The sequence below is a fragment of the Thamnophis sirtalis genome, unplaced genomic scaffold (genome assembly GCF_051295495.1).
Source record: "Thamnophis sirtalis isolate CommonGarterSnake01/CBP01778 unplaced genomic scaffold, rThaSir2_p1.2 scaffold_10, whole genome shotgun sequence".
In the NCBI taxonomy this organism is placed as follows: domain Eukaryota; kingdom Metazoa; phylum Chordata; class Lepidosauria; order Squamata; family Natricidae; genus Thamnophis; species Thamnophis sirtalis.
Window position 1 is genome coordinate 41,546,408 of NW_028261390.1, and position 22,714 is coordinate 41,569,121.

Consider the following 22,714-nt stretch of genomic DNA (forward strand, 5'->3'; position numbering starts at 1 on the left):
AGGAAAAGAATAAAGATCATATTTTAGTGGATAACATGACAACAATTTTAACAATAGCTATTTGGGTTATAAGCCTGTCATACAATTCTTTCTTTATTTAAAGTCTGATTCCTCTCCCCTACAAAGGAAGTATGGGCAGGGCATTAAGATTAATCTTTTCCCACAGTTGCAACCATCACCATTCCATAGCAAGCATTTCCTTCATTAGTGACATTCTTTGATTAATCTTTTCTTCTCACAGATTTGCTATCTCAACTTACACAAACTTTTGATGTTATATATCTATCCAGAAAGAAGTAGATATATGGACAAAGTAAGGTAGAAGATTAATAAGTGGGGTGTATTTTTTTATGCTGGATATTAACTTGGACCTGCAGCACTTTGAGAGGTTTTAGGATTTATATATACTAATTCAAACAAGACTGACTTCTGTAATAATAAATAATTCATACAGGATTTTTTCTTGTTGAAACATTATCTGGATTGAAATATATGCAATGTAATTTATATAATGGACTATTTTTTGAATATAATAATCACATTTAAGTAATTTATTATTAAATTTTAATCTAGTCCAAGTTCTTTATAGCCAACTATGGGCTAATAGGCTCTAGGATGAATTAGTTTTTTCTTGTTCTGTGCTGTATTAGAATTTGATTTTTAATTTTTATTTTTAACTTAAAAATGTAAATTATTATTTTAGTTTTCATTTATTTTGTGCCTTTGAGTTGTTTTTTAACTCCTAGAAACTGCCTGGATGAGCCCCTGCAGTTTTATGGCAAGAGTTTAGATGTGGTTTGCCATTGCCTGCTTCCTAGGGCTGAGAGAGAGGGACTGGCCCAAGGTCACCCACCCAGAAGTGTTTTATTGGAGACCTTTTTTAAGGAAAAGAATCCTACAATACTCCCCATGAAATTACACTGTTTAACTATTGAATATTACTGAGTAAAATTGAGAAGAATATAATAAATCTTTTCTAGCTCAGTATATGCATGTCTGTGTGTGTGTGTAGGGATATTTTATGCTGTTCCTAACCAATAAAAATAAACGTTGATTATTTGGAATTTTGAGAACAAGTGTACAGGATTTGGAAGGCAGTAAGTATATGTGTGTGTGTGTGTATGTATGTATGTTTGTTCATTCATAAAAAATCAGTCATGTGAGAATAATCAGCTTCAAGGAACCAGTTTATCAAAATGCTGCCTGTCACCTCTTCTCTGCTTACTTGTCCTTATTTTTTGGATGGTGTTCTACTTTTTTTTTTTATGAAGGAGTGGACTGTGGCCACCCACAATTTAAATATTCTTACGGGCCTGATGTACATCATAGAGGCATTCTTCAAATTATTCTGAAACTGGCATACTCCCTTTCTTTTAATTTTTAAATAGTATGAAATTTCTAGAAGGTCAGGAGGGAAAAGGAAGTTTGCTAACACCAATGATTACATACTAGGTCTCTAGGTGACATGTTGAGGTCTCCAGACCTAGAGCAGGGAAATGACAACATGCAATGGATCCTTCACCATTTAGTCTGGCATTTTCTTTAGACTCTGGAGAGAATATTTTTGCCAACATGTATTCTTAGAATGAACAGTATGTCCCTGTCAGTAATATATTCTGGAATACCAGATGGTTGACAATGGTGAACTGGAAGACATGTAAACTAATAAATGATTTATCTTCATAAAAATTATTTATTTTATTTATTTTCATAAGCAATACATTTTATTTTTTTCCTCTTTTTTAATTGAATAATTGCTATCTGGTTTGAAATGTGTTGTTCATATTGAGCATTCAGGACAAGCAAGTCACAAATTTATATAGATAGCTGGATAAATTATCATGGATGCAAGCCATATACTCTATAGGCTACAAACTATATATATATATTATGGCCAAGTTGTGATATGATGTTCATTAAAATGAAAATATCAGATTCAAAGGGAACAAGCATATCTGGCTTATATCACGTGTTACTGATGATGTGCACATACTACAAGAAATCATTGGTTATCTTACTATCAAACTGTCTGAAAGTAATCATGAAAGTAATTTAAATTAAACCCAGGGTGAAAAATAAGTTGATGTATTGTTGGAGCCCAAGTAGGAAGGAACATCCAAAGAGGGTTTATGTCTGTGTACCTTTTCATAACATGTAATAAATTGTACTTGCAATTGGTTTTAAAAGCAGTATAAAGCATTATAAAGCAGAATAACCTACTGAGTTCATAGTTCAGTTTCAGATAAAATCCTAAAATATTATGAAAACCTACTTTGCTCCCTAAAAGTAAGACTTGTACAAATATTTAGCATGTTTTTCTAACACATTTATTTTAAAATGAGAACACAGATCTGACCAAATGCTTTCTGATTGTTGATTGGGAATATAGTTGACTTAGAAAGTTTAAAGCTAAACTAATATGGAACAAAAATACTAAATGATAGTGTGAGTTTATAATCTAAAATGAACATAAATGTTATATATACTGTAATCAGGCTGCTAATAACATTTTTTAAGAACTGAAGAGGATATAAACTTGGGTTTATCTTGAAACAACTGTTAGACATTGTTATTATTATGTTTATCATAAGATGAATTACCCTTTTCTAATCTATGTTGCCAGTTATACAGTATTTACATTTTCACAATTTAGTGCAACTATCACTCATTCTGCAATGCAAAGATATTTTGGAATTTGAGATTTCTTCCATGGTAGTGAAAAAGTAATAATAATAATAATAATAATAATAATAATAATAATAATAATAATAATAATAATAATAATAATACATTCTAGGTAACAATTTGCGGTTGCTTCATAAAAATAAAAACCAGTTGTTCCAGACATCCTAACAATTGATTTAGTTTGCTGTTTTACCTCTTAGGCTCCATAAACCATCTCTATTGTTACTTTGCTATCAATCAATCAGAAAAGAGCTGGAAGGGACCTTGTATGTCATCTAGTCCAACCCCCTGCTCAAACAGAAGACTCTATACCATTTCTGACAGATGGCTGTCCATGTTGTAGATATAGCCACATAAATGTACTCTCATAACCACTTGCAAGTTGTCCTTAAAACTGACTGCTTCTGAAATTAATTTGTGACATGGAAATCTATCTTTATCTTTTCTCTTTTCACGTTAAGTTTTGAAATCCTAAAGGCATTCAAACTGAAGTATCTCCACGTATCAGATGAAATATATTAGTATGATTAGTATGATTCTACTCATTTCTCTTTAAAGTAATGATGTAATCCGTCAGGCATAAGTGGGCCAAAATGCCAAGGATGTGTGCTCTTCCTTTATACATCATTTAATATGATGTAAAAATGTGCCTCACATATGGACACTTTATATCTAAGCAACAGTACAATCCACAGGTTACTACAAATGGCTGTTGTCCTAAAAATATGCATATGGAGGAATTTGCAATGGGTGAACATGCCTAACCTGGCAGGCTCTGTTAAGATAGCTCAGAGCCCAGAGTATGTCATCATGCCTTGGCCATTTTGCAGTGAAATCCCTTGACGGAATTCTTGAAATAGTCAGAAATGATTGCCCAGATGCCAACAATAGAATTGAATAAACAAGCAGATGCTTTGACAAAATATTTTTCAAGTTCGTCTTTTCAAATTTTATTACTATTTGGTCCTTAGGTTACTTCCAATTGCAGTCTTTGCCTAGATTTTGTACTCATTTCCAGGTATAGGAAGCAGAAGGAATAGAAAGTTCACTTTACAAACTAGGGAAGCCTTGCAAAACTGAAAGGATCATATAACTAGCCAAAAATACACATGCTGGTGTCTGTCAAAGTAACTTTCAGCAAGCATCATCAAACCTCATTACTTGGTTCTTCCTTTCCTTTCCTTTCCTTTCCTTTCTTTTCCTTTCCTTTCCTTTCCTTTCTTCTTCCCTTCCCTTTCTTTTCTCCCCTTTCCCCCCCCTTCTTTTTTCTTCTGGGATTTTTTTAAAGTTAACTTTTAAGCCCTTCTTAAATTATCTAATGGACTTCTAATAAAAACATATCCAGAAGAAAAAAGTTAGTAATTAATATCTCATGAACAGGTTTGTATTACAAAATGTGCTCTGCGGTTAGAGCTACAAAGCATATCGCCTGCTTGTCATAATTCATTTTAATGGAATTTGCAAAAACAGTTTCAACGCATAAATAAAGAAAAGGCAGTTGTTTAAAGAAGAGCGAAGGAACAAGAAAAGGAGACATATTTAGGCAATTCCTCTTTGAAATATTTATTCCTACTAAGCAGATGGTTGCAACTGTTCTCTGCCAGATTGCCTTTCACAAAGTAAAACCAACATGCTGTGCCACCCAGTTTAGCTACACTGTACTTACTGGCATGCCTTGCCCGGTGTTTGTGAGGTCTGCTGGGTTCCTTTTCAGAGGGCTGTTCGTCTTCCCCCTGCTCTGTGCCTTCTGATGAGATTTCAAAGGAGACTACAGAAGGAGGTGCTTCTGACTGCCCTCCTTCTACTTGAGACTCTACACACCCCTTTTCGGCCAGAAATTTGGATGCTTCTTTTGCCTGGTCAGAACAGTCCAGAATCACTTCAACCTTAGTTAGAGAGGGTTCTCTTCTCTCACCTTCATGCGTCACTTGGATCTCTTTGCCACCAACAATCTGGACTATCTTGCCTGCCCACTGGGCAGAAGGCTCTTTTACCCAGCTAGTTGCTTCTTGTGTTAGGATCGATCCTGTCTCCAGGGGCTTGCTCTCTTGGACCTCCACAATAGTCAGACCAGACCCAGTGCTGCTGCTTTTATTCCTGTCAGGTGGAAAGGACAACTGCAACTCAACTGTAGAGCCAGGCTTGCCTCCAGTGAAGGCGGACGCCTCCGTGCAGTGTACTTTAGGGGCTTCGATCACTTTGGGAGGGATTTTGTAGCAGGGGATTATTTCTTGCTTTGCTCCAGAAAAATCCACAATAGTTTGCTCTGTATTTGTTGGGAGTGTTTCCTCAGTTGGCACTATGATCTGCAATTCCTGGTGGGGACTTGGCACTGCTGTTCTGATTTGTAGGGTTGTGCTTTCTTTATATTCCTTATTTTCAATGTCAGTGAGGTTTTCATGTTCTAGTTCAGGACTTAAAGTTTCATTTGCCCCATTGGAGAATCTGCAGATATACAACAAATTAAATAAAGTGTGCATAATTTGATATTCATGACCTTGCAAACCATTTTACATATTAGTATTATATATAGAAAACTGCCAGTTTGGTGTAGTGGTTAAAGCATCAGGCTAAACCTGGGAGGGCGCCCTGCAATGGCTAATATAAATATGATCTGGAAAAGCAAATATATTGATATCAATACAAAAGGCAGGCTAGTTAGAACAATAATCTTCCTTATAATGATGTATGGGAATGAGAACTGGACACTAAGAATGGCTGATTGAAGAAGTGTCATTGCAAATCCTATTACAGGCTATGCTATTCTTACTATATATCTAAGGCTACAATTCTGGATGATAATGTGCACACTTTCTAACTGTCTGTATAGATTTTGGTGTTTTTTTTGGCCAGAGGTGAATTTAAAATAAAATTAAAAGTGGGCTATAAATTTGGAAAGCCTAAATCTATTATATTACATGACACAGTCATTTGAAAAGCTATATATGATAAATGAAAACCACATTGCTCAGTATTGCTGAGTGATTCTTCACAACTAGTTTGTACCAATTGCTGGAAATACAATTTAGCTTAGGACCAATCCATAACATTTATTCAAACATGATGGAACCAGCATGAAAGACCAACATATTAATTTATGAAGTCCTGCAATTGTAGCTGGTTTTCATCACATTGTGTTACTTGGAGAATCAATGCTTGTGCTTCATACATATACACAATAAATTCATAAACATTTCCTTGTAAGAAGGAAGACTGGGGTTAAGCCAGATAATTGTTAATCTTTATTGGTAGCTTGGGTTCTTGGGTTGGATATGTGCAGGGAAATATCAAGAGGGAGTGGGGGAAACAGATAAAAAGAAAGAAAAGAAAGGAAAGAAAGAAAGAAAGAAAGAAAGAGGGAGGAAGGGGGGAGAGAGAAACAGACAGAGACTAGATTTTGAATATATATATTCAAAATATATATATTCAAAATCTATATATATATTTTCTTTACAGTCTCACACACACTAAGACTGAAATATTTGGCACTTATTGGTAAGAATCATGTACTTTCCTCAAATAATTACTTATCCTGTAAGGAATTTGATGAGAAAACTCAACTTGCTCAATTCTCCACAAATTCAAATTCATTATATATTTGCTAATTGGTAAAAATGACCCAGGAGATCAATTCCAGTTCTTTTACACTCATTATTCTCTCTCTGTCAAAGTTTTTCTATATATGAAGGCTGCACCAATTCAAAACAGTTTTCACCCATGAGTGACTCCATGGGGCCCTGGGCATTTATTAAGCCAGTTAAATTCAGAAATCTAACAGTTCAGCTCCTGCTGCAGAGAAAATGCTGAAAACAGTTTTGCAAGATCTCCTTTGAGGCTCTGGAGCAGTTTCCCCCCATTCTCATTACCTTCTGCCTCTCCTGAAAATCATTGTTGTGATGTCCCCACAGAGAAGCCCACACAGAAGCCCATTTTTAATTTGTTGGGATACTTTAACACAAAGAGAAATGTGGAATAGCACAATACTCTGCTTAGAATTGGGGAAAGGCTACGTAAAACCAGTGGTTTTGTGGAAGGGACTTTAGTGCAGATACCTAGGCACCTTTTCTCTGTCCTGACAATATAAGTACTAATATTTTGCTAATATTACTTTGATAATGCAATGCAGTAGGAATTAAATTGGCGAAGAAGACATGGGTGATTCTTCTTATTTCACCTTCCCTTATATAAGTTACAGTATCTGCACAGTACTTAAGATGGGTGCAATTGAGATGCAATTATTGAACTGATGTATTCAATGCTTCAATGGGAGGGAGGGGGGGAGGGATAAAGGAAGGATGGATGGAAGGAAGGAATGGGAGGGTAGGAGGAAGGAAGGAATGAAGGATGGAAGGAAAGAATGGGAGGGAAGGATGAAGGAAGAAAGGAAGGAATCCAAGAACTGTAATTTAGAAAAGAAAACCAGGAAGACTTCATATCATGATACAGTACCTTATGATTAATTGATAAATTTGCATTAATAAATGTTGCATTACAGAAATACTATCTATCTCTACAAACTTGATTTTAAAGAATTTAAATTCTATATACTGTAGCTCTGAAATATCATCATAGAGAATAAAGTTGCATACGGTAATAACATACGGAAAAACATTAATCTTATAATCATTGTTCAACTTGCAACGGCACATAACCTGACATTCATTCATTCATTCATTCATTCATTCATTCATTCATTCATTCATTCATTCATTCATTCATTCTTCATTTACCACTCACTCACGTATGTGTTTCTGGATTCAGTTCAAAATGATTGTGAACATTTACTTAGGAATTTGCCTACAAATTCCTAAACTTTCCTCGGCATTAAGATCTGTTAAGTTCACAATCTAAAAATCATCAAGGAAAGATGGGTGGCATATAAGTTTCATAATAAATAAAATATAATACATAATTAAAAGAATGTGATTCATAGGCTAATGGTTGAGGTTGTACTTTATCAGGATGAGAAATACATCTGAATTCCTTTTACCTTTTGATAAGCATTTGAAGAGTGTCAGTCAGGCCTTCCATCAGAAGAAGAACTTCAGAATACGTCAACTCAGCACAAGGGTTGCCATTAATAGATACCACTTCATCTCCTTCACATAACCCAGCCTTGGATGCTTTGCTCTTATTTCGAATCTAAAAGAGATTTGAATTTTTTAAAAAATGAAATCATTATTCATCAACCAGTATGTTTGGCTTTTTTAGGGAAAATAGACTTGTCAAAACATCTGAGTTGATGTTTTTTCTTTATAGTAAAGAAATAGATTCCTTATACAGTTTTAAGCCATCAAAAACTTTTGTAACAATTATCAGTTTCAAATTTAGATTTTAAGAATACATAATTGCATATGATTTTTTTAAACAAATCAAGAATCTCAGAAACTATTGCAGCACTGGACTATGCTTTGTCCTGCATTCAAAATGCTAATGAGAGATTTGTCATGTGAATGGTCAGGTGATTCAATTAGTTCATTAGCATAACAGTACTTCAATATATATTTAAATTCAGCTATATATAAGAAGGCTGGGAGAGGGGACTATGAAGCTAACTGGTCATTCACATAGCATATAAATCTTATCATTGCACATTAAAGAGAAAAATGTAAATATTAATTTAAAGAAATTACCAAATATTTGAATATCACTTTAATAATAAAGTAGGAATATCTGCAGCTGGCATTTTTTTTCTATCTTTAAATGCAGCTCATGAAATCAACAGTAATTGTACTTGAATGTTGCTAATACTGCATTAACCTGTAGAGCAAAATATATATAAATGTTTTCCTTTGTAAGTTACTTTAAGCAGGGAATACTTTCTTTTTTTCAGTAATCATATAATGTTTCTCTGTGCATTCTGAAATTCCAATCTAAAATGGTAAAATGCAATATTCTACTTTGATCTTCTATTTCAGTGTTTTTCAACCTTTTTTGTGCAAAGGCACACTTTTTTCATGAAAAAAAAAATCACGAGGCACACCACCATTAGAAAATGTTTAAAAAAATTAACTCTGTGCCTATATTGACTATATATAAAGTAATTCTCCCACGGCACACCTTACACTATGTCACGGCACACTAGTGTGCCGCGGCACAGTGGTTGAAAAACACTGTTCTATTTTACCCTGTTGCATACATAGGCCTGATTTGATATCAATGGAATTAATGTGACCTTAAGAGCCTTAGGGGGTGACTTTCTTCCAAATGTGACATCTCCTGCTCTACCAATATTCAACATTCCTGCAAGATTCGCTAAGCATGAGTCATACTGAGCTGCATTAAAAATAACTTTAAAACCCAAATTCCAGGCTCATTGGAAACCCAGCTGCTTACACAGACTGGGTTAGACATAGATTGGAATTTTAGTAGAATTAAAAAGACACAAGTCTTCATCAAAGCGTTTCCATTTTTAAATGAGACCTGAAATGTTTAATGGTAGCAATACCAGCATTAAAATCTACATTTTTGTATGTTTGCATAATAAAAGAGGATAATGTTTTAATATGAGCTGCAACATTAGCTGGACTGTTGCATAAGTACTAGATATGTTATCAAACATGAGCATGCACATTTCCAAAGACTTGGAAACTAGTTTGAAGAACACCCAGCAGTGCAGTAACCCAGGCATAATAAAAATAATAGTTGCAATAATTAAAGAATCCTAAATTCCTATGCCTTCTTAACACCCATATGTGATGCTGCTTTACTCATTAAGTCATACTTTAGGCATTAGTATTAATAGGGAAGGAACTTTTGTACATACAGTTCCACCAATACAGGCAGCCCTGAAAATTTGGAATATGTATAGGCAAGTGAGAACAACATTGAGGAATGGAGAAGTAAGATCTAAATGTTTGCACAATTTATGGCATTGCACATTGCACTTAATGGCATATCTGAAATTATGTGCGATGGAGCTGGAGTGCATGAATATGCATAATTGATTACACTATAATTACTTAATAAAAAATAAAGCATAAAATAATTGCATTCTGAAGAGTGAGACCATTGGTTCATCCTGTCAATTATTGTCAAAACTTACTGGATTTCAGACAAGAGATTCATCAGGAAGGTTATGCAATGCTTCAGAATGTCTATGAAAGAGATGCTTTTGAATGTGAAGAAGTGTGACATAATAAAACTATGTCTATTTCCAGGAAGCAACCATGTGAACCTTTTATCAGATAGGGCTGCTTTAATAAACTGCTGTTGATAACTGTTGTGGTCATGTGACACAGTGCTTTATGACTATATTGCTTAGTGACTGCAATTCCAGTCCCAATTGTGTATGTGTAGGTGTTGGTACATGGCCACGGCCACAGACACGGCCAGAGGTATACATACATACATACATACACGCATACACGCATACACACACACATATACACACACACAGAAAGTTAAATGAAGTGATAATGGAAAAAGAAATGTCAATACTTGGCATAGATTCAGTCTTAATTTACAAATAAAGTGTTGCTTTCTTCAATGGAACTGGTACTTCAATAATAGCTTTATACTATTATTTTCTTTTTTTCCTTTTAGTCTGTAAATATCTATAAACATCATCCACGACAGCAAAAACTGATACCATTTAATATTTGGTTAAATACAAACTTGATGTTGAAGAACATGAAAAAGCTGAAAAGTCATATATCAGTTCAAGGATGAGGTTATTACAGTGTTCATTGTATCACTCATTTTTTGATATCAGGTATACTTTCCAGAACATTGAATTCTGTTAGATTTTTGTTTCCACCGTGCAACTTTCTGTAGTGTGCATTGTGGCAGTTGAGTCACATCAATAGTTAACCTATTTTAATTTGGTTAAAAACTACAATTTACCACCTTCACACTGCTTTGCAGCCAGACCTTGGCTAAGCATGCAATCCGTCCTTCAAAGAAACTGCAAATCATAAGTCTCTTGAGAACAATTTTAAGTGAGTAATCCTTGGCATTGTTGTGAGCCATTCATCTTAATTGTATAAAATACCAAGCGTTCATTGGGATAATAACAAAGCACTCTCTGTAGCTTTTTGCTCTGTCCATAAAAGAAAAACATTTACAAATATGGTATGGTATGCTGTGAATGTGTTTCCTTGAGGAAATACATAAACATTCATGCTGCCTTGGAAAAAGCAAACTTTGGAACTGTGTGATACTAGTTGCTATGAAATAGAATGGTTGTTGCTTGGAACATCAATACAGTTTGTTCCCATTTTGCATTGTATTTGCTATAATTTCTAGCAAGCATGGCATTTGAACTCAAATCCTCTATAGTCGGAGACCTTGTATACCATTTCAGTATGATTTAAAATAGCCTTATATATAAGGTGACCAGACGTCCCAATTTCGGCAGGACAGTCACGATTTCTAACAATTTGTCCCGTGTCCTGGGGCATTTTTAAAAAGTCCCGATTTTCTGGCTTCATGTTGAAACCCCAGTGGATTTGCTTAAGAAATCCTAAGTGGGGCAAGACAAAAGACACCCTATCTAAACCCTCTCTCTGCCTCAGTACTTTCATTGAAGATATTAAAACGTTAAAGTAACAAAACAGACCCCCCACTCTGCCTTTTTACCTCATTTTATAAGAAAAAATGACCCAGTACCATAGAGCTCCAGGAAATACTTGGCTAGAGAAGTCGCAAGTGTTCCTTCCTGGATTTTTTGGAGGGGAGGGGCACGAAGGTTGGAGGTCGGCTCGTGTGGGAAAAATGGGAGCAAAGTTTCTTTGAAAAATATTTCCCTGACTAATTTCACCATTTTAATTTGCTCAGTTCTTTGTATTAACATCTACATCATTCTGGATTGACTTGGAGTGCAAGCTTGCTGGTAAGTGAGCCGGGTTTTTTTCTTTTATTTTTTTTAATGTATTTTAAAATAATATTTTATTTATTGTGCATAGGATTTTTTAAAATAGTTTTATTCTGTGTGGATTCTTTTTTTAAATTGTCTTAGACTATTTAAAAAAAGATTCTATCCAAAATAAATTGAAGTGAAACCATTTTTAAAAATTCTATGCACAATACTTTGAAATATATTGTGCATAGAATTTTTAAAAATAGTTTTACTTACATTTATTCTGTGTGGAATAGTTTGAAATGTTTTACTTCAATTTATTCTGTGTGGATTCTTTTTTTAAATTGTCTCTATCCAAAATACAAAATACCAGCTGCAGTTATTCACTTAAGAACTGTGGCAAGAAAGGTGGCATAGTGACCAAAGTTACAATGGCATTGAAAAAAGTGACTGATGACAATTTTTCACACTTAGCAACCATTTTCACACTTAGTGACCGTTGCAGCATCCTCATGGTCACGCGATCAAAATTTTGATGTTTGGCAACAGATTCGTATTTATGATAGTTTCAGTGTCCTGGGGTCATGTAATTGCTTTTTGTGACCTTTTGAAAAAGTCAAATGGGGAAACCAGATTCACTTATGTTACTAACTTATCAGCTGCAGTTATTCACTTAAGAACTCTGGCAAGAAAGGTGGTATAATGGGTTTAGTGACCAAAGTTACAATGGCATTGAAAAAAGTGACTGATGACCATTTTTCACACTTAGCGACCATTTTCACACTTAGCGATTGTTGCAGCATCCTCATGGTCACGCGATCAAAATTTTGATGTTTGGCAACAGATTCGTATTTATGATGGTTTCAGTGTCCTGGGGTCATGTAATTGCTTTTTGTGACCTTTTGACAAAGTCAAATGGGGAAACCAGATTCACTTATGTTACTAACTTATCAGCTGCAGTTATTCACTTAAGAACTCTGGCAAGAAAGGTGGTATAATGGGTTTAGTGACCAAAGTTACAATGGCATTGAAAAAAGTGACTGATGACCATTTTTCACACTTAGCGACCATTTTCACACTTAGCGATCGTTGCAGCATCCTCATAGTCACGTGATCAAAATTTTGATGTTTGGCAACAGATACAATTTATATTTGTAAATTGTAGTTATGTTGAAATAAAAAAAATATTACAATACTATTTTTGTGTTATATGAAAATTTTTGTTGCTCTGTATAAAATTTTTAATCAAGCCCCCCACCCCCCCGGTCAAAGATGTCCCTCTTTACCAATCTGAAAATCTGGTCACCTTACTTATATATGGTAATGTGATAATAGATATGTGGTAACGTACTAGTATTTATTCTCTTACAACAGAGAAGTATGTATACTTTACAAAATAATGAATATTAAAGGAATATCTCCCTCTATAACATGATATAAGGAAGGAACAAAGGGGTAGAACCAGTTTGGTCTAGTGGTTAAGACAGCAGTCTATAAACCAGGAAACAGTGATTTCTAGTCTTGTCTTAGGCATGAAAGCAGCTGGGTGACCTTGGGCCAGTCACTCTCTCTTAGCCCAACTCACCTCACAGAATTGTTCTGTGGAAAATAGGAGGAAAGTATGCTGGATATGTCTTTGAATATTAATAGCTTGGATTGGTAGTAATGTTGTTGGTTTGAGCGCCGAGCTTGATGATTTGGTTGCATCATCCCCATTTGAGGAGAAATCTTCAGTGTGCTTTGGATTGTGCTTGTTTGAGGGAGCACTGGCCTTTAAATACCTTTCTGAGTCCTGGTCTGATTTCTGGTTGTGTGATTGGCTGGATGTAGTTGCTGAGTCATAGTGCTTGGACACAGTTGTAACTGTGATGACCTGGGGCATGGCACAGAGGCAACACAGGCAGTTGGCAGTTCAAACCACTCCTTTATTGCTCAAAATTTTCCCCAATGCTCCCATATTTCTGGCAAGTCCCAGAGCAAAGTGATATCACACACACACACACACACACACACACACACACACACACACCCCTCCAGCAGCCTCTGGCTGCAAGTAGTCCAGCTCAACACCATAAGCACAATGTGCTGCAAAGCAAGAAATCCAGCAGGGAAAGTCAATGAGTCCAGGAAGCAAAGTAGCAAGGTAATTAATCCAAGAAGCTAGGAAGAAAGCAGGAAATCAGGAAACTTCTAACATGGCAATGGCACTCAAAACTCCAGGAATTCAGTGTTTGTTCCCAACAAATTCCTCTCCCTACAGCATCTTCTTAAGTCTCAGGTGTGTGCCTTGTGGAGAGGGACGGGGTGCTCTCCTACTGAATAGTCGGGTCAACCTACACTGTTCCCATCTTCTCTCCACCCTGCATGCTTGAGGATCGGGGGGGGGGGGCTCTTGCTCATTGCCTGACCGCTGTCTCTCATTTTCACTGCTTATCCTCTTTAGGTCATCCAGCCCCCCCATTCCACCCTACCTACAAGCCGTCCCAATCCTGAAAGGCCGTGGCCTGACTCGGACTGCTCCTCCCCATTTTCCTCCAAAGCCAACAAAGCTTCCCCCTCGATCTCCGTTGGCTCCAGTTCTTGATTCCTCTGCAGAATCAGGCTGGGACGGGGGTATGACAGTAACCCAGGCAAAGCCAAGGAGGGAAAGGGAATTCATGGAAGCCTGGTTTTCCACCAATAAATCAATAAGCAGACACAATGACATTGACCCAATTTACCAACCACTTAGAATGAAAGAACAACATCAACCACCATCCTGAAGGCAGCATTTAAAGACCAACAAACAGTCACACTGCAAACAAAGTTATAACTTGATAGATCATAAGAAATCAGACCACATCACACGCAGCTGATCACATCAACTCGAAACCAAACCATAACACCATCAGAAGACATCTGAAGAACACCCCCACCACTAATTTACTTCACACAGACGGTACTTAAAACGAAGGACTATGACTTAGGAACTACAGCCAGCTAATCACACAACCCAAAATCAGAAAGGTATTTAATGGCCAGTGCTCCCCAGATAAGCAGAATCCAAAGCGCATTGAAGATGTCTCTTCCAATGGGGACGAAACATTTGCAACCAAATCGCCAAGCTCAAACCAACAACATATGTTGGATATGTTTGCTGCCTTATCTTATTTGTAAAAATAATAAAAGTGGGATAAAACTAAATAAAGTAAGGAGAATATGCAAGTTTCCGTATTCCATATAATTAAAGACTATGATGGAAGGCTGGTTTTAAGCAATTTCCCCATCCTTGTGTTCTCTGGTGAATTATAGCTCCCAATGATCTTCAGCAAAAAGCATACTGGAAACAAAAATTTTACATGATTGAAAAGGTAAACCTACAGCCCTAAATTCTCTATTTCCCACTTAATCCCTTCTTTCTTTCTCTCCAGAGAAAGCAAAGGCTCAGGAGCCTTTGTTCTCAAAATTATTTGGATAATTTCACATGGCTCAATAGGGCCTTTATACTTCAGGGCCCTAAACCTCGATCCAGTAGTTTGTATTTGATAGCACCACTTAAGAGAGTTGTCTAAAATCAACAAGATATGAAAAGATTCTTTAAAAGGACATCCTAAAACTGACTTCCTTCCAGTTTTATAAACTTTGACTCTCAGAATTTCCCACCCATCATAACCATCACTGAGGTTTCTGGGAGTCGAAATCACATATATCTAGAAGGCCACCGTGTTTGAGAAAGCTTTTTAAAAGCATATTTTATTTATTTATTTATGAAATACATCATACCTAATCCACAGTGACCCTGGATCTAGATGAAACTTTTTTTTTCATAATAATGATGAGGATCTTTAATTCATCACAGTAGCTATGCCAGGAATACAGTTTTGTGCAGTATATCAACATTTTGTTCTGGCCTCTTTTTAAACAGAATTCTGGAGAAGACAAATTCCCTTCATTTAAGATAACATTATCTTTCTATGCTAGATCCCTTCTGATAAGCAGGATACTTTTTTGTGTATCTTAAAATATCCTGATGCTAGACAACAGCTGCCTGCTAGAACTTTCAAAGGTTTCCTTTTCTTTCCTCTGGTGCAGAGAATGTTGTTCCCCATGAAAGGTGAGTACTAGAAGATAGAGTCTTCTTTTAAGCATCTTTGATTAACCACAGAGTATTGAACAGGAATATGTTTCATTAATCCAAGACTGAATTATTTGGAACATAATGTCTATCTTTCTTGAGATTACATTTCTATCTTTTTGTAGTCCATCTTAGAATCAGAGCCTGACCTATGAATAGGCATAACACTATATTGTTTTTGGCTAAATAAAGACTAATAACTGCAAGCTAACAAAATATATACCAGCAGACCTTAGAAATCATGTGAGTAATGAACTATGTTCTTGTGATACCTTTACTAGTGTTGGTTCCCAGTTCACTTTCGATTCCAATTTAAGTGGGCGTCTCTTATTTATAAAACTGAACTGAAACACTGACTCATAGGCATTCCAACAAGGCTTTCCAAACCAACAGTTGTCATCTCACCTTACCAACCATTCTATCAAAGAATCTGAATTTTACCATGATTGAAACAAAATCCCCACTTTTATCAAGAATTTCTAACTTAACTAACATTACTCAAAAGAGTTATTTATACTTCTCTTCTCCATCTCTCAACACACATTCTCTCAAGATTTGAAGGTTTCGAAAATAAATGTTGCCCAAATGCAAAAAGATATGCAAAAAATGCTCCATGTCTTTCTTCCATTCTACATTTTGCTGACTGTAATCACCCCCATATTCCCACATTTCCAAGTAGGGAATCCAGAAAGTTGCTATTGAATGCACATATGTTCCCTGATTGACAACCAGCAAGTGGAACACAAGTGTCCTCTTTTCCTTGCCTGCCCAGTTTTGTACTTCCCATCATGCCTTGCAGTTCATCCCTCAGCCCATTCCTAAGTACTTAGCCAGCTGGAGATTGCTTTCTGTCTTACTGCAATAAAGGAGTCATTCTTTCAAATGGCTCTGCTACTAAAAACCAGAAATTCTAGGACAGTTAGCAGGAGTACCACTTAGATCTTGTCTGCATCCTATACATGGTACGCCAGTTATCAGCTGAGAATTGGTATTCTATATTACACTCACTTGCATTATTTTCAAAGGACCAATAAATATTTAAAAAAATAATTTCTTAACCAAAAGCCTTGAAATTGAGTAGAAAGGTCTAAATTGTATTTAAGATAAAATTTCATCTGAAGCAACAGATCAGTAAGTCTTGAGCATTTAAGAATTCATGGGTTAGAGTGACAGTGAAAATCTAGCACTGCTAACAGATATTTGGAAAAAATGATGAGTTGCTTTAGTTCTTCTGTATATTTTCATTAGTAACTTCATACGCTGAGACCAGGTAGAATGTTTATTTTTAAAAATAATTCTACTTCTTACTTTCAGATAAATGCTTAGAAATGAGTTCATATTGAACTATTAAATTGTTCTGCCGACATGCTTCAATGCTCTTCCATTTCATTTGAAAAATAAAATTAAAGTAAAATAAACCTAGGCAGTTTGTGCTAGAATTTAATTGTATAAATATCTTCTTTAGCACAAACCAGGGGTGGGTTCCTGCCAGTTCTACCCTCTTCTATAGAAGAGGTTCCACAAATCTACAGTGCTGTTTAGAATCAGCTCCAAGTCCCTCCCTCCCCCCCCCCGTCCAGGCATCATCAAGATGAAGAGTGAGAGGAGGAATTCTGGGAGTTGAAGTCCATAAGTCTTAAAGCTGTCAAGTTTGAATACCCCTGGGTTTTTTTCCAAAGCGTTAGGGGTGCAAGGGTCTTGTAACTTGACAGCTTTAAGACTTGCATGCTTCAAATGCCAGAGTTTCTGAGCCAACATTCTGGTTGCTAAGCAAGAGTGTTATTAAGTAGGTTTCACCACATTTTACAAGTTGGCCATGCCTACCCAGTCACATGGCTGACAAGCCACTCCCACCCAGTCACATGGCCAACAAGCCACTCCCACAAAGCAGGCTACACCTACAGAAGAGGTTCTAAAAAATTTTGAAACCCACCACTGGCACAAACTATCATTTTTTCACCTATGTTGGAAAAATGCAGAAGACATCCTAGACAACCTGTCAAGTCTGTAATAACAATAACATACTGAATGATAACAGAAATTGCTTGCAGTATTGAATAATGCATACCATGCCCCAGGAAATACTGCACCTCAATCTGATCAGCGGCAGATTCAAAGTCACTAATTTTCTCATCTGAAAATAAGAACTTTGGTAAAATAGGGAAGGCATCACTTGAGATTAAACTCACATCATAATATACAAGATTACAGTTTATGTGAAAACTTCCATCTATATATTTGTGAATGTGGGTCACTTTTCATATGTTATCTGAATAGACAAGAGTTGCTTATGGCTAAAACAGATGTTTGCTTTATATAACACTACAGTGCAGAAGTGACTTAGTAAACATACAGTATATCATGAAGGCAGAAATTTACATCTGAATATACATGTCTACGATTAACATAGTACATTAGTATATGCTATTTTTGACACCTATTCTAACTGTCTCTCCATATTTAATTAAAATAATGTTTGTAACATGATGACTCAGTTACTTTGGATTCTAAATTGGGCTACTAAAATACAAAACATGCTATGTCCCAACAAGTAAACCATATAACAGTTTAACAAAATGGTCCAGTTCACACAATATGTTAAGGCAATGTTTGGCTTCTCACAAATTGCTAAACCTCAAACTATGCAATCACTCTACCATGCTAGTGAATGTAAAATCACCTTGTGAGTTTTGTCTCGCAGATATCTCCCTAATGCACCAGGTGAAACGTGATGGAAACTCTAACAAACATTTAATTCAATTTTACAGCTGAAACAATATGTAAAATAATATCTCAGGGCTCAAATATAACTCAAATATATATATAACAAAAATATAACTTCTAATTATTTTTCACTACAATGAATGGGTTTGCAATTCTGACAGAGAAAAATCCACTCATAGTTGCACCAGCAACATCCATCTGATAAGTCCAATTTACATTACGGGACTAACTAACTCAAAAGAGGTTTTTTTTTAAAAGTACTGATTCAGTTCCCTAGAAGGAAGTTAAAACATTTCAGACAGATATAGGTCCAACTCTTCATAAACTGTTCCTGTGAAATATATTCCACCATCTCTCTAAGTAATGATCAATATGACATGACTTCAGGTACATACTTTTTTCCCTAAGTGTTCTTTGATCTAAATGTTCTATGTTGGGCAAAATGTTGTATCATAGCACACACTTTTTCAACCAAGTAGGCTAACTTACTGATTGTGTCCCAAAGCTTGGATCTATAATTCCTGTGGAATTAAAATTTGGCAAATTTTATAAAACATTTTATGACATAAAAGGTCATAAAATGTTACATTTAGTCAACTGCTAATGTTTGACTGCTGTACTGTTCAACATGGGCTACTTTCAGGGCAGAGAAATATCTGAATATCTTCCTGAATTTTAAAGAATTTCTCCAGTGCATTAGAAGCTCTCCCATTGTTGAAGGCCATAGTTACGGAATTTGGTAAGGAAATATTTCTGAAGCAATGATCCAATGGGTCATGAGTTGTCTAATCAAATCTAAACATGTCCAGATACTTTGCTCTCTCTTCACAAATTTAGTCTGAATTGTAATTGAGGTATCTCGAATCTGAAAAGGACTGAATGAGTCAAAATAAAAAAAACAATTTCTTATTCATTGGTAACTATCCTTCCATTGATATGCTTACAGTGTGTAGAGCATGATACAGTAATCCAAACAGCTGTTGACTAAGGCATGGGTGACTATGAGCAAGGCCTTTCAGTCATCTCCAATTTCAGAATTTCATTAGTATTTTGAACAGCCATGATGTTTCTTCAACTAGTTTTTTTCTTTACCTGGGTTTTAATTGTATTGTTGCCATATAACTATTGCAGGGTGAATTACTGTCTGATGACTGAATATCACACCTAAATATATGGCAGTGAAATGGGGTAAGACATAGTTCTGGATCCCACAGAAACATTATCTGGCATGAATGCATTCTTAGGCCTTCTGAGCAACCTTCTTTTCCATTATTCTATGTACTGTATATAGTATTATCTTTCCTTGCCTCCTTCTCTATGATTCTAAACATATGGATCAGTATTCAAGCGTAGGCCAAAAGGGGTCTTTTTGACAAGGGCAAAGAAATAACCAATTGAAGATTTGCTTGAGTTCCAAAAGTTATATCTAAATGGGTACTTATTATTATCATCATGTTAATGAATGCTCTTTGGAAGGAGTCCAAGGTGAGCAACTGAGGACGGATGAAGTAATGATCCTCAAAATATTATCTGGCAAACTGACGATACAGCACATTTCCGAACAGTGAGCACCATGCATCATACTAGAGCTCCATGTTTTAAGAGAGGATATTGTGCTAGTCTCTATTTCTATTTAAATGGCATTTGTTCTTGTTTTCTCTATTCTCAAATATCTTCTGTAGAAATAACATTTACATCACCTCTCCTGCTAATGCTTTCAGAGCGTATGACTGGGAAAAGAATAACATATAGTACTACTATTAAGATACCACTATCAATTTACCTATACAGCCATTATTATTGCTGGATCTATGCTTCTTAATAAATCTCTTAGAAAAACATTATTTTGGAGTACTAATGGAAAGGAATTATTTTCTTCCTGTTTTTTCACACAGGTTTTAAAGAGGGAAATGATGAAAACAAAATATCATGAAAACCTGTCCTTAGCTTCTCCTCTAACTGTAGGACTGGGATCAAGGAGGTCATTAAGAAACTTTGGTTGTACGAAAAAGTATACATTTGTACACTCCTTCCACACGGTGGAGAAGGTTCCTGTAACAAGGAAGTGCTGGAATTTCCGTGCAATTCAAACAAAGTTGCTTGCTTTCACTTCAATGTATTTTTGCTTTCTATGCAGCATTAGTTCCAAAATTGTTGGAATCATGTTGACTATCCATTATGCTTGATCACAATTACAGCAGAAATAAGCTTCAGCGTAGCTGCTCATTATATCTTCAGTCCCCTGGGCCTGTTTCTTCCAATGGGTCTAGTTTATTGTTTTCTTGCCTGTGGTGACACAATAAACTAGGAAGACATACTTCCTTTTGCCCAGTGGGAATACTGGAAGCAGCACAAAATGAGGTAAATATATTTTATAAGGATCTTTTCCACTCAGTATGCAATTATCACTCACAGTGATGTCATTTGTCAATGCTGAAATGAGTACTCAAAGTGGTATTTTTTGTTACTTGCCTCATCGCTCAAGTAGCCTTCCAGTTAGCACCAGGAGCTACAAAGCAGACAGAAATCCAGTCTGTGCCTAGCTTGTAAGTAAGGCAGTTATAGCAGGAATTAACACAGTGCTCAGATTTCTGGGGAATGGCTTAGTCTCTGTCTGCTGCTTCTTGCAACACTTCATTTAGTTGCTTTTCTTAAAGGCAAGTTTTTAACAAAGAAGAATATACAGAATAGAGGGTAGGGTGTTTTCTCACCATATACTATTAGTATCACATTAGAAATATTTTTACTCTAAATCTGCTACTAAATCCCCTGGGGTTACGAAGAAAAAAGAGAGCCACTATTTTTCAAAAGAATAGCTCTCACTTTAAATGCATGATAAACACATTTGTTTAAGGTCAAGACATTAAACCCCCCATGTTCCATCCCAAACTGACACGTTTCTCCTAAGTTACACTTGTTTATTGGAACATTAAAAAGCCCATTAGTTCACTATAATTTTGTCTCTTTGTGTTGTTTTGGGACTTTTGACCTGACAAATGGTGGTTTGGTGTGTTAAGGAATCAATATTCACTTTCCAGGACTAGATTAAGGTTACTTAGAAAATTCTTCAAAATATTAGGCACTTATTCCTCTGTTCATGACTCAACATTGCTTGTCAGTCTTTAGCAGTTTAGGTCCATGTGTGAGATTCAGCTTTCCCAAACATTTGACCTTGCCCCTGCTTTGAACTGGAAACTCAGCTGAAATTTCCTGTATTTATTCATTTAGTATATTTCCAGGCAGCTTTTATTTTTTTTAAAAAAAGGAACAAGTACTGGAATATTGCTCAACAGCTCAATCCAGAATTCCTAGATTGTATTTCTAATCTATTTCTTTTGGTTGCCTTTGCCCTGCCCTGGCTCTCCTTGTAATGTACCTGAACTGTTTACATTATCCATTTTCTGCCTACCTTATCCATACAAACTCTATTCTGATTTGGAAACCAAACGTTAAAAATGTTGAGGTATTGTTCTCATAGCTAATATGATTCTCCCCTTTTATTTCCCTTCTGCAGAATGAACCAGCTGTTAAATCCATCGTGGCAAACTTCAGGAATAAGTTGCCTTGCCTGGTCAGTTCTGGCTTGGCCTAGTCTTTTTTCTTAAATTACGCTGCATGAATAAAATCAGATCAGTGCCCTGTTTGGGTTAAAGATTGCATCCATAACCCATGCAATCCATTTCAGTGCTTCCACTGATGTGGCTTCTGGGGATTAAAAATTGCACCCAAGAAAAGATTTAACCTCCAAAATTGTAATTTGAGTAGCCTCAAATCAAAGTCATTCTCTGTTGAATCACACCAAATAAGAATGTTTCCACTTGTGATTACCTATTTTCATAAGGCTTCGTTGGTCAGCTCGTTTATTTTATTCTGTTGCCAGACAATTAAAATAATCCCGGGAACATGTTCCAAATGTCAGCATGAAATATAGCGGTTTTCATGTTGCCTGTCAACTCAAAGCCAAAGAGAACGCTATTTTTAAACGGGCATCCCATTCATCCACCTATATAAGGCTGTGCTAGAGCGGCTGGTGCTTTTGTATAATACATTCAAGTGACAGATATTTGAAAGAGAAAAGAACTGGTTTTCTTCCCAGGAACAGGAACATCATTAGAGGAGAGGTTACTGATATTAATATCAAATCAGTCAATATACATTAGCATTTATAATAGTGTTTTAATCTTACAAGTGTACTTGCATATTTGTTTCTTTTATATTTGTTCCTTCCTCTCTAGGTAGTGCCACATATTTTTTTCTTAAACATTAATTGAATTTTTTTTAAAACTAGGTAAATTATTTTAATATAAATGTGTCTTCTATTTTTTTTTACCCTGCAATATCCAAAACTAAGAATTTTTTAAGAAAACAGGTAATAGTCACTTGGGGCCTTT

The 22,714-nt window shown here is 35.8% G+C and overlaps 1 protein-coding gene across 1 annotated transcript in view; it reads right to left on the minus strand.

Moving 5' to 3' along the window:
• The window catches only part of SYNPO2 (synaptopodin 2), a 105,016-nt gene that overhangs the window by 19,185 nt on the left and 63,117 nt on the right, over positions 1-22,714 (minus strand). The window contains exons 2-3 of the mRNA XM_014065920.2: positions 7,676-7,827; positions 4,352-5,130 (exon numbers count right to left, since the gene is read on the minus strand). Coding sequence (XP_013921395.2) covers positions 4,352-5,130; positions 7,676-7,827 — 931 coding nt within the window. The remainder of the gene's footprint in view (positions 1-4,351; positions 5,131-7,675; positions 7,828-22,714) is intronic.